This window comes from Monodon monoceros, unplaced genomic scaffold (genome assembly GCF_005190385.1).
Source record: "Monodon monoceros isolate NGI ecotype Baffin Bay Population unplaced genomic scaffold, NGI_Narwhal_1 Super_Scaffold_16, whole genome shotgun sequence".
NCBI classification, from domain to species: Eukaryota; Metazoa; Chordata; class Mammalia; order Artiodactyla; family Monodontidae; genus Monodon; species Monodon monoceros.
In genome coordinates this window covers 50488751-50506727 of record NW_021703772.1, presented here as the reverse complement: position 1 = coordinate 50506727, position 17977 = coordinate 50488751, and the positions used below count along the sequence as shown (strand labels likewise).

At 36.0% G+C, this 17977-nt stretch overlaps 1 protein-coding gene across 1 annotated transcript in view; it reads left to right on the top strand.

Annotated features, from left to right (window-relative positions):
• DNAJC10 (DnaJ heat shock protein family (Hsp40) member C10) overlaps window positions 1-17977 on the top strand; it is a 60171-nt gene that overhangs the window by 7569 nt on the left and 34625 nt on the right. The window contains exons 6-9 of the mRNA XM_029225466.1: window positions 4129-4211; window positions 4821-4952; window positions 5512-5605; window positions 6689-6766. Coding sequence (XP_029081299.1) covers window positions 4129-4211; window positions 4821-4952; window positions 5512-5605; window positions 6689-6766 — 387 coding nt within the window. The remainder of the gene's footprint in view (window positions 1-4128; window positions 4212-4820; window positions 4953-5511; window positions 5606-6688; window positions 6767-17977) is intronic.

Here is a 17977-nt window from a genome sequence, read left to right as displayed (position 1 = left end):
CAAATTTGTCATTATAGAGAAAAGGTTAAGAACTGCTAATAATTCATATGGAACTCCAAATAGTAGTTAAGAATTAATTAACAGTCACAAAACCTTAGAGACAGTTTTTCAGAAATAATTAACTGACATTGATAGGTTCGGTGCAAAGTTGCCACTATTCAGTCTGAACTCTAATACTACCCTGTGTATTACTAGGCTAAGACAAGCTGATCCTTAAGTTTTAGCTGAAGAAGCCTAGGGAGGACGATAAATAAGGATGGATAGTTGTATCAACTTGTGCCTATGTAAATATCACATTAGCATACTTGCTTGTGGGTCTCTTTCCATTACCAGTAGTTTCTATTGGTTTGGGTCACTTAATCTGGTCTTTTGTGTAACTAATTATATAAACAATTATGGAGTTATTTTTAAGTTATGTATGTTCTCTTGCTCCAGAGAGAAGTTATATTTTCTTCTGACTAGGGTCACTAACAATCTCAGATCAGCTTTATCCAAACAGAGACTGAAATTATTCAAAAGCTGAGCTTTGTACTTGTACAGGACTGGTCTCCTTCCAGTTCATCTTTATTTACAGGACCCTTCTCTACATGTGCCCTGAACTCCATCTTTGTCCCTCTAGTCTCATGAATCTATTGAAAGCTCTGCTCAGTTCCTTGCCTATCAACTACCTCCTGGCAAACAGTGCCCCCCTGATTTCTACCTCCTCCCATTCCTGGGCCCTGTAATTCTTCTCTGCATTGGTAACTCTCTGATGCTTTCAACAGAAGTCTTTTGTATTTTGTCCAGTTCTGAAGTTGTAGTGGAAGAGTTAATCCAAATTACATAGTTCACTTTTATCAGGAGTGGAACTCTGAAGTGTTCAGCTATAGTACAAAAGAAAAAATGTGACTAATAAACTTCACTTTGAAGTTCTTATCCTTCCCATTAAACATGATGCATATTATCTTTTTATATGTCACAGAAAAGTATTACGCAGTTATTAAAACAAGTTCTAAATAGTATCTGCAAAAGCAAAGAACATCTTGCACTTAACAGTAGTCATTTTGAGTGGTACCCACACAATACATTCTCCTTTTGAAGACAAGCTCAAGAAATTAAAGAGGAACTCAAAGCACTTCTGCCTTTTTTTACATTTTTCTAGGCTAACAAGCTATTAGCTATAATCACATAAATATTAACAGACATTAGCTATAGTTGTATAGTTTAGAAGCTGAAAATCACATTTTGAAATATACTTGTTCTATTCTGAGTTACTGGGTTATGCAAAAACATCCCATTGAGCTTTGATAATACAGTATTAAAAATATTTTTAATAATAGTGGGAACTGGGCAAACAAGTTAGAAGTAGTCTATGAAAACAAAGTACCAAGATGGGAGACATTTTTTTTTCCAACTTTAAATAAGGTTTTGTGTCAAATTAAATGCCATTATTTTTTTCCCTTCCAGTTTTATTGAGATATAACTGACATACAGCACTGTATAAGTTTAAGGTGTACAGCATGATTTGACATACATCCATCGTGAAATGGTGATCAAAATAAGTTTAGTAAATATTCATTATCTTATACAGATACAAAATTAAATCGGAAAAAATGTTTTCTTGTAATGGAACTCTCAGGATTTGCTCTTAACAACTTTATATATGATATACAGCATTGTTGATTATATTTATGATGTAGTACATTCCATTCCTCGTACTTATTTGTCTTGTAACTAGAGGTTTGTACCTTTTGACCACCTTCATCCAACTCTCCTTCCCCCCGACCCCGGCCTCAGGTAACCATAAACCTGATCTCTTTTTCTGTGAGTTTTGTTTCTGAAGTGTAATGACATACAACACTGTTAGTTCCTGTTACACAACATAGTGACTTGGTGTTTCTGTACATTTCAAAGTGATCACTACAGTAAGTCTGATTATGATATGTCACCATACAAAGATATTACATAGTCGTTGACTACTCCACACACTGTACGTAGCAGTCTCTGTGTGTGCGCTTATTAACTAATTTTAACAGCCCTGCATTTTTACTCCCTCCTCCACCACATTTACTGACTTTGACGTCATATTTTATATCTTTTTGTTTTATATATTCCTTAATTATTTATTCAGTATATATTTTCCTACTTGTCTTTTAACCTTTTTACTAGCTTTATACATGGCTGATTTACTACCTTTATTGTATATTTGACTTTAACAATGAGATTTTTTTTCTTCCATAATTTTCATTTTTCTAGTTGTGGCCTTTTCTTTTTCACTTAGGTAAGTCCCTGTAACATTTCTTGTGAAGCTGGTTTCATGGTGATGACCTTTTAGCTTTTGCTTCTCTGTAAAACTTTTGATCTGTCTTTCAAATCTTTTTTTTTTTTTTTTTTTTTTGCGGTACGCGGGCCTCTCACTGTTGTGGCCTCTCCCGTTGCGGAGCACAGGCTCCGGACGCACAGGCTCAGCGGCCATGGCTCACAGACCCAGTCGCTCCACGGCATGTGGGATCTTCCCGGACCGGGGCACAAACCTGTGTCCCCTGCATCAGCAGGCAGACTCTCAACTACTGCGCCACCAGGGAAGCCCTGTCCTTCAAATCTTAGTGAAAGCCTTGCTGGGTAGAGTCTTCTTGGTTATAGGTTTTTCCCTTTCATCACTTTAAATATATTGTTAAGATGTTCAAAGAATTTGGGAGAAGATTGAATGAACAGAGTGAGAAGTTAGAAGTTTTTGAACAAAGAGTTAGAAAATATAAAGAACAACCAAACAGATGAAGAATACGATAACTGAAATGAAAAAATACACTAGAAGGAATCAACAGTAGATTAGATGATGCAGAGGAATGGATCAGCAAGCTGGAAGACAGAGTAGTGGAAATCACTGAAGCTGAACAGGAAAATGAAAAAAGAATAGAAAGAAATGAGGACAGTTTAAGAGACCTCTGGGACAACGTCATGTGTACTAACATTTGCATCATAGAGGTCCCAGAGGAAAGGGGCCGAGAACATATAAGATTTTACCTAAATTCATACCAGTTGATCTAAGTCAGCATGGCAATTATTTTGACAACCTAGATAGAGTGGTCTATTTGTCAGACTTTCTAACCTTTGCCAAAGAACAGCTGATAAATCCTAATGTATACACTTTGCTTGTAATGTATGGTTTAACTGTTTTTCACATAGATCTGTGTGTCTTGTAACTGAAATGTAGGTGAACATTATTGTGCATGTTACTAATTAATCTGAATCAGTTACACATATTTAGAATAGTGTGCATGTTTTGATGTCTTGGTATAATTTATTATAACTTATGAAAATATTTTCTTTAAAAATTACTGATAAGTGATTTTCATATGGAATTACATGGAGACCCTAACTTAAAGCAAATTTTCTTAACTTTTTTATCTTGACTGTTAGAGCACATCCTTACAATGATAAAATTTTTAAATGAATAAATTTTGTTTATATCAGGTCCTCTTATAGATTAGATTATAACATATAATGTATTGTTGGGTAGATATTATCTAGTGTTCAGATCCATTAGCAAATATGTATTCATGTTTTGAATTGTTAAAAACTTTGATCCAATATTTCAAATAACACAGTTTTCCAAGGAAAATGTCTTATTGAGAGCAAAGATTAGATTTAATCCCCACAGTCCTTACTGTGTCGTGTAGGTCTCTTCATTCTTTCAGAATCTGGAGTAGCTGTCAGAATTGATTGACTGTGTGCTTAACCAGTGCTGCAGATAGTAGAAGAGCTTAAATGTCAGTCTCTCGCACTGTTTCTCTTCATTTCTCTCAACCACACAGACTGTCATCAGGTTTGGCTCTTGCTTCCTTTTGTTGCTTCCTTTCTTTTTACAGCTTCTTGGTGACATTGATCATGCAGTTCAAGGTTGCTTCTTATTCAAGTAGGGCTTGGAAGAGTCAAAAAAAAAAAAGAAGGTATTGTTAGTTTGACAGTTGAAATAGTACGTTTTCTTCTTATAGAAAAAATTATACAGAAAATGATAAAGGCAGTGTGAGAGATATATGACTTTTTCATTCTGATCTCAAGGAAAATTTTTAACTAAAATAGGTACAAACCTGTAGTAAATTGGTTGTTTTGGTTGTTCTAAGTTGTTTTGGTTTTATGTACTTTCAGATGCTGCTGTTAATTCTGGAGAACTGTGGTTTGTGAACTTTTACTCCCCAGGGTGTTCACACTGCCATGATTTAGCTCCCACAGTACGTATTTTTTACATCCTGATTTAAAGTTTTACTATTCACAACTGATCTGTTATTTGAGTGTTTTTTTACATTTGAGTGTTTTTTCTATTAGTAGTAACTATAACAGAAATGACTATAATATTTTTTCACGTGTATATGGTTTTATTTCCTGAGCATAATCTCCTTTAAGAAAGTACAGCTTGGGGACTTCCCTGGTGGTGCGGTGGTTAAGAGTCCGCCTGCCAATGCAGGGGACACAGGTTCAAGCCCTGGCCCGGGAAGATCCCACATGCCACGGAGCAGCTAAACCCACGGAACAACTAAACCCGTATGCCACAACTACTGAGCCTGTGCTCTAGAGCACAGGAGCCACAACTACTGAAGCCCGCGCGCCTAGAGCCCGTGCTCCGCAATAAGAGAAGCCACTGCGATGAGAAGCCTGCGCACCACAACAAAGTGTAGCCCCCTCTCTCCGCAGCTAGAGAAAGCCTGCACGCAGCAACAAAGACCCAGTGCAGCCAAAAAGAAATAATTAATTAATTTTAAAAAAGAGGAAAGTACAGCTTGAAGAATGTTCAGGGAAAGATAAATGATCTTATCAGAAGAAACTTTTTTTTTCCCTCATAGTGGAGAGACTTTGCTAAAGAAGTAGATGGATTGCTTCGAATTGGAGCTGTTAACTGTGGCGATGATAGAATGCTTTGCCGAATGAAAGGAGTGAACAGTTATCCCAGCCTCTTCATTTTTAGGTCTGGAATGGTAAGAGATAAAATTGGCATTTTTTTTTTTAATTGGTAGAACATTATAACAAGGGGAATACTAGAGAAAACACTGTGAATTTGTAGAATCTTTTGATTTTTAAGTCTTATTTTAGATGCCATCTAACTATAGTCATAATAAACATTTTTTATTATACTGTGAATACTTTTAGATGCCATTAGTTTGTCTTTGTTCTATTTCAAAATTAAATGTTTGTCAATTTCAGTTTCCATCTTAAAGAACATAATGTTAACCAGTATGCATGTTGTACTTTATAATTTACAAAGCATTTTACAGGTGTTTTCTCTCATTGAATGTAAAGTTCTGACTTCCCTTCCTCTCCCCAGTGTTGTGATAAAAGTGAAACTAAAAACATTATAAATAGTATTATTCAAATGTCTGACATGGAATGTGTGCAATCAGGATTCTTAGCACGTCAGTGAGAAATACACTGTACTATTGAGACAGAGCTTACTTATACTGGAGAATCAAGGTATTTGGTATGAGTTTTAAAAAGAAAAAGTAAAAGACATTTCTCTTTTTATAAATAAAAATATAGGCTGCAGTGAAATACCATGGTGACAGATCAAAGGAAAGTTTAGTGAATTTCGCCATGCAGCATGTTAGAAGCACAGTGACAGAATTATGGACAGGTAATTTTGTTTTCATAATTTGCTTGATTTTCAAGGATACTTTGAATTGGTATTTTAAGTTTTTCAGTGGCAATGTTCTGGTCATGATACTGAAATTTTTAAATATCTTTTCCATGCTTCTTAGAAGGGAATTGTATCATTTGTTCTGAGCCCTACTAAATAGTAGGCATTTAATAAATTAACTATATTTAGACATAAACTAAAACAGTTTTGATGTAGGACATGGGTATGAAGTGGGGCTAGGTGAAAAGGCAACTTTGAAAGTGCAACTAAATATTTAGTAAACCAAGTGTTTTATTGCTTTCATAAGTATACTACATCAGGCAGTAAATTCATGCCTGTATTCAGTTTAATTTTGAAATTTAAAAACTCTTCTAATCTTAGGTTTTGAATTCATCAAGTGACTTTAGGTGGGTTATTTAATTATCTGTACTACCCATGAAATTATAGTATCTACTTCTAAAGGGATGCTCTTATCATTCATTGAATATAGTAATGTCTCCGAAACTATGTTAAATACTAGGGCTGTAGTAATAAACTATGTAATCCCTGCCTTCCAGGTCCCCATTAGTAAACCATTAAAATGCAGTGTAGTAACCATTATGAGAGGTAAGCTTAGGGAAGCATGAAGGATATGAAAGAACTCAGGTGGGGAAAGGAGGAAGGGTTAGGAAATTCTTCTTGAACGAGGTCAGATATAACCTGTCTTGAAAGTGAAGAGGAAGCCTTAAAAGGTCACTGTATTTGGGAAACTGGCAGTATTTCATGAATCTCACAAAAAGATGAGTAATGGGTAGAGTGGCTTGGGGAAGAATATGGCTGGCTGAATGGGTAGACAAAGCTCAGATCACAAGGGGCCTTACTTGCCAATTTGTTTCTTAATGAAATAATGAATTTAGATTTTATGTAATTAAAAAATAAATAGTGGAAGGAATTTGATATGCTCAAGAGGATTTTTAGGAATCCTGAAAACTACTCAGAGTGGATTGGAAATGGGTGACATTAGAAGGGAAAACCCATTTAGAAAACGGTTTCCATTATGGAGTAGTAAATGATCAGAAACGTTCTTTATTTTCTCTTAAGGAAATTTTGTTAACTCCATACAAACTGCGTTTGCTGCTGGTATTGGCTGGCTGATCACTTTTTGTTCCAAAGGAAGAGGTAATATTTGTTATTTTGTTATGATGAAGAGACCATGACATTTGATTTTTAGGTGACAATCTTTTTTTTTCCCTGGGTTTATTGAGATAAAATTGACATAGAACATTCTGTAACTTTAAGGTGTACAGTTTGTTGATTTGCAACACTTACATGTTGCAAAATGATGACCACCACCATGACATTAGCTAACACCTCCATCCTGTCCCCTATTTACCATTTCTTTCTTGGGGCGAGAACATTTGAGATCTACTCTTTCAGCAGCTTTCAAGTATTTTATAATCAGCTATAATCACTATATGCTGTACAGTAGATCCCCAGAAGTTATTAATCTTGTAACTGGAAGTATGTACCCTTAGATTAAGTGAAAGTCTTAAGTATGCTTCTATAATTGATTATTTTCAAAATACAATTTGTACCCAGTTATAATTTTTTTATTTAATGAATATTTCTTTTTGATTATTTTACACATAGGTTATAAAATTAATTAATTTCCTTTTTCTTTTTTTGAAATTGAAGTATATATTTACAATATTGTGTTAGTTTCAGGTGTACAGCATAGTGACTCAGTTTGGTTTTTTTGTGGAATATATTCCAATAATGGAATATATTCCATTATAGGTTATTACAAGATATTGGGTATAATTCCCTGTACTATACAGTAAATCCTTGTTGCTTAGCTATTTCATGTAAAGTAGCTTGTTTCTGTTAATCCCACACTGTTAATTTGTCCTTTCCTCCCTCTCTCTCCCCTTTGCTAACCATGAATTTGTTTCCTGTGTCCATAAATGTGTTTCTGTTTTGTATTAAATAGATTGAGTTGTATTATTTTTTAGATTCCACATATAAATAATATCATATATTTGTCTTTCTCTGTCTGACTTACTTCACAAAGTGTAATATTCTCTGGGTCCATCCATGTTGCTGCAAATGGCAATATTTCATTCTTTTTATGGCTGAGTAATATTCCATTGTATCCATACCACATCTTAAGCCAGTTGTCTGTTGATGGGCACTTGGGTTGTTTCCATGTCTTGGCTGTTGTAAATAGTGCTGCTATGAACATTGGGGTGCATGTATCTTTTAAAATTATAGTTTTTGTCTTTTCCAGATATATACCCAGGAGTGGAATTTCTGGATCCTATGATAGCTCTATTTTTAGTTTTTTTTTGAGGAACCACCATACTGTTTTCCATAGTGGCTGTACCAGTTTACACTCCCACCGACAGTGTAGCAGCGTTCCCTTTCCTCCACACCCTTTCCAGCATTTATTTGTAGACTTTTTGATGATAGCCGTACTTACTGGTGTGAGATGATACCTCATCATGGTTTTGATTTGCATTTCTTTAATAATTAGCCATGTTGAGCATCTTTCATGTGCCTGTTGGCCATCTGTATGTCTTCTTTGGAGAAATCTCTATTTAGGTCTTCTGCCCTTTTTTTTTAATTCCTTTTTGGCCACGCAACACGGTATGTGGTATCTTACTTCCCCAACCAGGGACTGAACCTTCTTCCCCTGCATTGGAAGCAGAGTCTTAACCACTGGACCACCAGGGAAGTTCCTGCCCATTTTTTGATTGGGTTATTTTTTTTAATTTGGTCATATGAGCTATTTACATATTTTGGATATTAACCCCATTTCAGTCACATCATTTGCAAATATTTTCTCCCATTCCTTAAGTTTTCATTTTGTTGAAGGTTTCTTTGCTGTGCAAAAGCTTGTAAGTTTGATTAGGTCCTATTTGTTTATTTTTGGTTTTTATTGCTTTTGCCTTGGGAGATTGATCTAAGAAAATATTTCTACAATTTATGTCCGAGAATGTTTTACCTATGTTCTCTCTTAGGAATTTTATAGTGTCGTGTCTTATATTTAGGTCTTTAAATCTTTTTTTTTTAATTGATGTATAGTTGATTTACAGTGTTGTGTTAATTACTGCTGTATAGCAAAGGGATTCAGTTATACATATATTTACATTCTTTTTTTTAATATTCTTTTCCATTATGGTTTATCATAGGATATTGAACATAGTTCTCTGTGCTATACAGTAGGACCTTGTTGTTTATCCATTCTGTATGTAAAAGCTTACATCTGCTAACCCCAACCTCCTATTGCATTCCCCCCCAACCCCCTCCCCCTTGGCAACCACCAGTCTGTTCTCTATATCTGTGATTCTTTTTCTGTTTCATAGGTTCATTTGTGTTGTATTTTAGATCCACATATAAGTGATATCACACGGTATTTGTCTTTCTCTTTGACTTACTTCACTTAATAGATAGTCTCTAGTTGCGTCCATGTTGCTGCAAATGGCATTATTTCATTCTTTTTTATGGCTGAGTAGTATTCCATTGTATATATGTACCACATCTTCTTTATCCATTCATCTGTCGATGGACATTTAGGTTGTTTCCATGTCTTGGCTATTGTGAATAGTGCTACTGTGAACATAGGGGGTGCATGTATCTTTTTGGAATGGAGGTTTTTTGTTTTTTGTTTTTTTTTGCGGTACGCGGGCCTCTCAGTGCTGTGGCCTCTCCCGTTGTGGAGCACAGGCTCAGCGGCCATGGCTCACGGGCCCAGCCGCTCTGCGGCATGTGGGATCTTCCCAGACCACCAGGGCACGAACCCGCATCCCCTGCATCAGCAGGCAGACTCTCAACCACTGCGCCACCAGGGAAGCCCTGGAATGGAGTTTTGTCTGGATATAAGCCCAGGAGTGGGATTGCTGGATCATATGGTAATTCTGTCTTTAGTTTTTTGAGGAACCTCTATTCTGTTCTCTATACTGGCTACACCAACTTACATTCCCACCAACAGTGTTGGAGTGTTCTCTTTTCTCCATACCCTCTCCAGCATTTGCTATTTGTAGACTTTTTAATGATGGCCATTTTGACTAGAGGTGGTACCTCACTGTAGTTGTGATTTGCATTTCCCTAATAATTTGTGATGTTGAGCATCTTTTCATGTGCCTGCTGGCCATCTGTATTTCTTCTTTGGAGGAATGTCTGTTTACGTCTTCTACCCATTTTTCGATTTGGTTGTTTGGTTTTTTGTTGTTGAGTTGTATGAGCTGTTTGTGTATTTTGGAAATTAAGCCCCTGTTGGTCACATCATTTAAATATTTTCTCCCATTCTGTAGGTTGTCTTTTTGTTTTTGTTTATGGTTTCCTTTGCTGTGCAAAAGCTTTTAAGTTTGATTAGGTCCCGTTTGTTTATTTTAGTTTTTATTTATATTGCCTTGGGAGACTGAGCTAAGAACACGCTGGTATGATTTATGTCAGAAAATGTTTTGCCTATGATTTCTTCTAGGAGTTTTATGGTGTCATGTCATGTTTAAGTCTTTAAGCCATTTTGAGTTTATTTTTGTGTATGGTGAGAGGGTGCGTTCTAACTTCACTGATTTACATGTGGCTGTCCAACTTTCCCAACACCACATGCTGAAGAGATTGGTTTTTCTCCATTGTATATTCCTGCCTCCTCTTTTGAAGATTAATTGACTGTAGGTGTGTGGGTTTATTTCTGGGTTCTCTGTTCTGTCCCATTGATCCATATGTCTGGTTTTGTGCCAGTACCACACTGTTTTGATTACTGTAGCTTTGTAGTATTGTCTGAAGTCTGGGGGGGTTATGCCTCCTGCTTTGTTCTTTTTCTTCAGGATTGCTTTGGCAATTCTGGCTCTTTTATGGTTCCATATGAATTTTAGGATTATTCTAATTCTGTGAAAATGTCATGGGTAATTTGATAGGGATTGCATTAAATCTGTAGATTGCTTTGGGTAGTATGGCCATTTTAACAATATTAATTTTTCCAATCTAGGAGCATGGGTTATCTTTCCATTTTTTTGAATCATCTACAGTTTCCTTTTTTAATGTTTCATAGTGCTCATCGTATAAGTCTTTCACCTCCTTGGTCAGGTTTATTCCTAAGTAGTTTATTTTGGGGCTGTGATTTTAAAAGGCATTGGTTTTTTACATTCTCTTCCTGATATTTCATTGTTGGTGTGAAGAAATGGAACTGATATCTGTATGTTACTTAAAAATTTTTTTATACAGCAGGTTCTTATTAGTTATCTGTTTTATACATATTAGTGTATATATGTCAGTGCCAATCCCCCAGTTCATCCCACCACCAGCCCCCACCCCTGCTTTCCTCGCTTGGTGTCCATACATTTGTTCTCCACATCTGTGTCTCTATTTCTGCCTTGCAAACTGGTTCATCTGTACCATTTTTCTCGATTCCACATATGCATGAATATACGATATTTTTCTCTTTCTGACTTCATTTTGTATACAGTCTCTAGGTCCATCCATATCTCTACAAATGACCCATTTTCGTTCCTTTTTATGGCTGAGTCATATTCCATTGTATATATGTACCACATCATCTTTATACATTCGTCTGTCAGTGGGCATTTAGGTTGCTTCCATGACCTGGCTATTGTAAATAGTGCTGCAGTGAACATTGGGGTGCGTGTGTCTTTTTGAATTACGGTTTTCTCTGGGAATATGCCCAGTAGTGGGATTGCTGGGTCATATGGTGGTTCTATTTTTAGTTTTTTAAGGAGGCTCCAAACTGTTCTTGATAGTGGCTGTATCAATTTACATTCCCACCAACAGTGCAAGAGGGTTCCCTTTTCTCCACACCCTCTCCAGCATTTGCTGTGTGTAGATTTTCTGATGATGCCCATTCTAACCGGTGTGAGATGATACCTCACTGTAGTTTTGATTTGGATTTCTCTAATAATTAGTGATGTTGAGCAGCTTTTCATGTGCCTCTTGGCCATCTGTATGTTTTCTTTGTAGAAATGTCTGTTTAGGTCTTCTGCCCATTTTTGGATTGGGTTTGCTTTTTAATATTGAGCTGCATGAGCTGTTTATATATTGTGGAGATTAATCCTTTGTCCATTGATTCGTTTACAAATATTTTCTCCCATTCTGAAGATTGTCTTTTCATCTTGTTTATGGTTTCCTTTGCTGTTCAAAAGTTTGGAAGTTTCATTAGGTCCCATTTGTTTATTTTTGTTTTTATTTCCATTACTCTAGGAGGTGGGTCAAAAAAGATCTTGCTGTGATTTATGTCACAGTGATCTTCCTATGTTTTCCTCTAAGAGTTTTATAGTGCCTGGTCTTACATTTAGGTCTGTAACCCATTTTGAGTTTATTTTGTGTATGGTGTTTATTTTGTGTATGGTGTTAGGGAGTGTTCTAATTTCATTCTTTTACATGTAGCTGTCCAATTTTCCCAGCACCGCTTATTGAAGACTGTCTTTTCTCCATTGTATATCCTTGCCTCCTTTGTCATAGATTAGTTGACCATAGGTACATGGGTTTATCTCTGGGCTTTCTATCCTGTTCCACTGACCTTTGCTATTTTCTTTATTTCTCTTTCTTTTATTTGTGCTCTGATCTTTATGAGTTCTTTCTTTCTACTATGGGTTTTGTTTGTGCTTCTTTCTCTAGTTCCTTTAGGTTGTAAGGTTAGATTGTTTATTTGAGATTTTTCTTGTTTCTTGAGGTAGGATTGTATTGCTATAAAATTCTCTCTTAGTACTGCTTTTGCTGCATCCCATAGGTTTTGGATCATCGTGTTTTTGTTGTCATTTGTCTTTAGGTATTTTTTTATTTCCTCTTTGATTTCTTCAGTGATCTCTTGGTTATTTAGTAACGTATTGTTTAGCCTCCATGTGTTTGTGTTTTTTACTTGTTTTCCCTGTAATTCATTTCTAATCTCATAGTGTTGTGGTCAGAAAAGATGCTTGATATGATTTCAGTTTTCTTAAATTTACCAAGGGTTGATTTGTTACCCAAGATGTGATCTATCCTGGAGAATGTTACGTGTGCACTTGAGAAGAAAGTGTAATCTGCTGTTTTTGGATGGAATGTCTTGTAAATATTAGTTAACTCTATCTGGTCTATTGTGTCATTTAAAGATTGTGTTTCTTTATTAATTTTCTGTCTGGATGATCTGTCCATTGGTGTAAGTGAGGTGTGAAAGTCCCCCACTATTATTGTGTTACTGTCAATTTCCTCTTTTAGAGCTATTAGCAGTTGCCTTATGTATTGAGGTGCTCCTATGTTGGGTGCATATATATTTATAATTGTTATATTTTCTTCTTGGATGGATCCCTTGATCATTATGTAGTGTCCTTCCTTGTCTCTTGTAACATTTTTTATTTTTTAAGTCTATTTTATCTGATATGAGTATTGCTACACCAGCTTTCTTTTGATTTCCATTTGCATGGAATATCTTTTTCCATCCCCTCACTTTCAGTCTGTATGTGTCCCTAGGGAAGTGGGTCTCTTATAGACAGCATATATACGGGTCTTGTTTTTGTATCCATTCAGCGAGCCTGTGTCTTTTGGTTGGAGCATTTAATCCATTCACCTTTAAGGTAATTATTGATATGTATGTTCCTATTACCATTTTCTTAATTGTTGTGGGTTTGTTTTTGTAGGCCTTTTTCTTCTCTTGTGTTTCCCACTTAGAGAAGTACCTTTAGCATATGTTGTAGAGCTGGTTTGGTGGTGCTGAATTCTCTTAGCTTTTGCTTGTCTGTAAAGCTCTTGGTTTCTCTGTCGAATCTGAATGAGATCCTTGCTGGGTAGAGTAACCTTGGTTGTAGGTTCTTCCCTTTCATCACTTTAAATATATCTTGGCACTCCCTTCTGGCTTGTAGAGTTTCTGCTGAGAAATCAGCTGTTAACCTTATGGGAGGTCCCTTGTATGTTATTTGTCATATTTCTCTTGTTGCTTTTAATCATTTTTCTTTGTCTTTAATTTTTGTCAGTTTCATTAGTATGTGTCTCAGCGTGTTTCTCCCTGGGACTCTCTGCACTTCCTGGACTTGGGTGGCTATTTCCTTTCCCATGTTAGGAAGTTTTCAACTATAATCTCTTCAGATATTTTCTCGGGTCCTTTCTCTCTCTCCTCCTTCTGGGACCCCTATAATGCAAATGTTGGTGCATTTAATGTTGTCCCAGAGGTATCTTAGGCTGTCTTCATTTCTTTTCATTCTTTTTTCTTTATTCTATTCCATGGCAGTGATTTCCACCATTCTTGTCTTCCAGGTCACTTATCCATTCTTCTGCCTCAGTTATTCTTCTATTGATTCCTTCTAGTGTATTATTCATTTCAGATATTGCATTGTTTATTTCTGTTTGTTTAATTCTTCTAGGTCTTTGTTAAACATTTCTTGCATCTTCTTGATCTTTGCCTCCGTTCTTTTTCCGAGGTCCTGAGTCATCTTCACTATCATTATTCTGAATTCTTTTTCTGGAAGGTTACCCGTCTCCACTTCATGTGGTTGTTTTTCTAGCGTTTTATTTTGTTCTTTCATCTGGTACATAGTCCACTGCCATTTCATATTGTCTTTCTTTCTATGAATGTGGTTTTTGTTCCACATGCTGCAGGATTGTAGTTCTTCTTGCTTCTCTGTATGTTACCCTTGTATCCTGCTACCTTGCTGAATTTATCAGTTCTAGTAGTTTTTGTGTGGTGTCTTTAGGGTTATTTATATATAGTATCATATCATCTGCATATGATGACAGTTTTACCTCTTTCAATTTGAATGTGTTTTATTTCTTTCTCTTGTCTGATTGCTATGGCTAGGACTTCCAATACTATGTTGAATAGAAGAGGCGAGAGTGGGCATCCTTGTCTTGTTCCAGATTTTAGTAAGGCTTTCATCTTTTCACGGTTGAGTATTGTATTGGCTGTAGATGTGTCATAAATAACTTTTACTATCTTGAGATATGTTCCCTCTGTACCTATTTTGGTAAGAGTTTTTATCATGAATGGATGCTGAATTTTGTCAACTGCTGTTTCTGCATCTGTTGAGATGATCATGTGGTTTTTGCCTTTTCTTTTGTTTATGTGGTGTATCACATTAATTGAGTTGTGTATGTTGAACCATCCTTGTGAATTTAGGATGGATCCCACTTGGTTGTGGTGTATGATCTTTTTTATGTGTTGTAAGATTCAGTTTGCTAATGTTTTGTTGAGGTTTTTTGCATCTATATTTATCAAAGATATTGGCCTGTAATTTTCTTTTTTGGTTGTGTCTTTGTCTGGTTTTGGTAACAGGGTGATGGTGGCTTCATAGAATGTTCTTGGGAGTGTTCCCTCCTCTTCAGTTTTTTGGAAGAGTTTGAGAAGGGTTGGTATAAATTCTTCTTTGTATGTTTGGTAGAATTCACCTGTGATGCTCTGTGGTCCTGGACTTTTGTTTGTAGGGAGTTTTTTAATTACAAATTCTCTTTCACTTCTAATGATTGGTCTTTTCAAATTATCTATTTCTTCTTGATTCAGTTTTGGTGGGCTGTATGTTTCTAGAAACCTATCCATTTCTTCTAGGTTGTCCAATTTGTTGGTATATAATTGTTCATGGTATTTTGTATTTCTGTGGTATCAGTTGAGATTTCTCCTTTTTCATTTCTTATTTTGTTTATTTGTGTTCTCTTTCTTTTCTTCTTGGTATGCCTGGCCAGGGGTTTGTCTATTCTTTACCCTTTCAAAGAACCAGCTCTTTGTTTTATTGATTATTTTTATTTTTTTAATCTCTATTTTATTTATTTCCTCTCAGATCTTTATTATTTCCTTCCTTCTGCTGACTTTAGGTTTTGTTGTCCTTTTTCTAATTCTTTTTAGTGGTAGGTTAGTTTGTTTATTTGAGATTTTTCTTGTTTCTTGAGGAAGGCCTGTATCACTATGAACTTCACTCTAAGAACTGCTTTTACTGCATCCCAGAGATTTTGTATCATTGTGTTTGCATTGTCATTTGTCCCAAGGTATTTTTTAATTTCCTCTTTGATTTCATCGTTGACCCATTGGTTTTTTAGTAGCATGTTATTTAGTCTCCATGTAATCGTTTTTTCCTCATTTCTTTTTTCGTGGTTAATTTCTACTTTCATGGCATTGTGGTTAGAAAAGATGCTTGAGATAATTTCTGTGCTCTTAAATCTGTTGAGGCTTGTTTTGTGCCCTAGTATATGGTCAATCCTAGAGAATGCTCCATGTGTACTTGGAAAGAATGTGTATTCTGATTTTTTTGGGATGTAATGTCCTGAAAATATCAATTAAGTCTAGCTGTTCTGTTATATTATGTAGGGTCTCTGTTGCCTTATTGATTGTCTGGAAGATCTGTGCATTGATGTGAGTGTGGTGTTAAAGTCTCCTACTGCTGTTGTATTCCTATCAATTTCTACCTTTATCTCTGTTAATATTTGTTTTATGTATTTGGGTGCTACTGTATTAGGTGTATGTATGTTGATGAGTGTGAAGTCCTCTTGTATTGATCCTTTTATCATTATGTAGTGTCCTTCTTTATCCTTCTTTATGATCTTTGTTTTAAAATCTATCTTGTTTGATATGAGCATTGCAACTCTTACTTTCTTATCATTTCCTTTTGTATGAAATATCTTTTTCTATCCCCTCACTTTCAATCTATGTTTGTCCTTTGCCCTAAAGTGGGTGTCTAGTAGGCAGCATATTTTAGGCTCTTGTTTTTTTAGCCAGTCTTCCACTCTGTGTCTCTTGATTGGAGCATTTTGTCCATTAACATTTAAGTTAATTATAGATAGATATGTATTTATTGCCATTTTAAACCTTGTTTTCCCATTGATTTTATATTTTTTCTTTGTCTCTTTGTTTTCCCTTTTGTCGTTTTTTTTTTCACACATGCACACTGTATTTTATTTTTACAAGAGATAAATAAACTGTCACCAAGCATTGTAAATGGATGACCCTTTTGTGGTTTTATGATTTTCTTTTGTATTATACTTGTGTTCTCTTCTTTTTGGTTTTTGTGAATCTATTGTATGTTTTTGATTTGTGGTTACCCTGCTTTTCTAGCGTGTTAACCCTTCCTATTTCTGCTTGCCTTAGACTGGTAGTCTTATAGGCTCAAATATATTCTAGGAAAAAAATATATACACATTTTCTTACTCCCCACATCTTATGATTTTTGATGTCCCCATTTACATGTTCATGTCCATCCTTTTGCTGTTCATTGTGGTTATCATCATGTTCACAGAAGTTTTTGATTTCTTTTTTTTAATTTGTGTACTGGCTTATTTAAGTGACTTACTTTGAGGTTGTGATTTTCTCTTTCCTATATTGTCCTGCTTCTTTTCTCTCTGATGTTTTTTTTTTTTTGGCCACGTCATGTGGCGTGAAGGATCTTCGTTCTTGGACCAGGAATCAAACCCATGCCCCTGCTGTGGAAGTGCAGAGTCTTAACCTCTGGACCGCCAGGGAAGTCCCCTGAGAAATTCTTTATCTCTGCTTCTATTCTAATGATAATCTTACAGGGTAGATTATCCTATGTTGTAGATTTTTCCCTTTCAGGACTTTGAATATATCTTGCCAGTCCCTTCTGGCCTGCAGTGTTTCTGTAGACAAATCAACTGATAGTCTTATGGCGGTTTCCTTGTAATTAACTCTTTTGTTTTTCTATTGCTGCCTTTAGAACCCTCTCTTTAACTTTTGCTATTTTTATTATCATATGTCTTGGTGTAGGTCTGTTTGGGACCCCCTGTGCTTCCTGTACCTGGATATCTGTTTACTTCTTTAGGTTTGGGAAGTTTTCAGCCATAATTTCTTCTAATACACTTTCCATCCCTTTTTCTCTTTATTCCACTTCTGGAATCCCTATTATGCATAGGTTGGCACACTTTATATCAGAGGTCCCCAACCACCGTGGCCTGTTAGGAACCGGGCCGCACAGCAGGAAGTGAGTGGCAGACAAGTGAGCGAAGCTTCATCTGCCACTCCCCATCGCTCCCCCTCACTCATTACCACCTGAACCATCACTTGCGTTACCACCTGAACCATCCCCCACCCCCACCCCCATCGGTGGAAAAATTGTCTTCCACACCGGTCCCTGGTGCCAAAAACGTTGGGGACCACTGCTTTATATTATCCTGTGGGTCTCTTATATTGCTTTCATTTTTTTTTTCATTTGGCTTTCTGTCTGCTGTCCTGATTGGGTGATTTCCATTACTCTGTTTTCCACATCACTTATCTGTTTTTCTGTACTATTCATTCTGATTTTCATTGCTTTAACTCAGCTTTCACGTCGGCAAATGAGTTTCCTAATTTTTCTTGGTTCCTCTTTATAGTTTCTAGTTCCTTTTTACACTATTCTGCATTTCTGTTGATAGCCTTTCTTAATTTCTTTAGTATTTTCATTACCTCCGTTTTGAACTCAGTGCCTATTA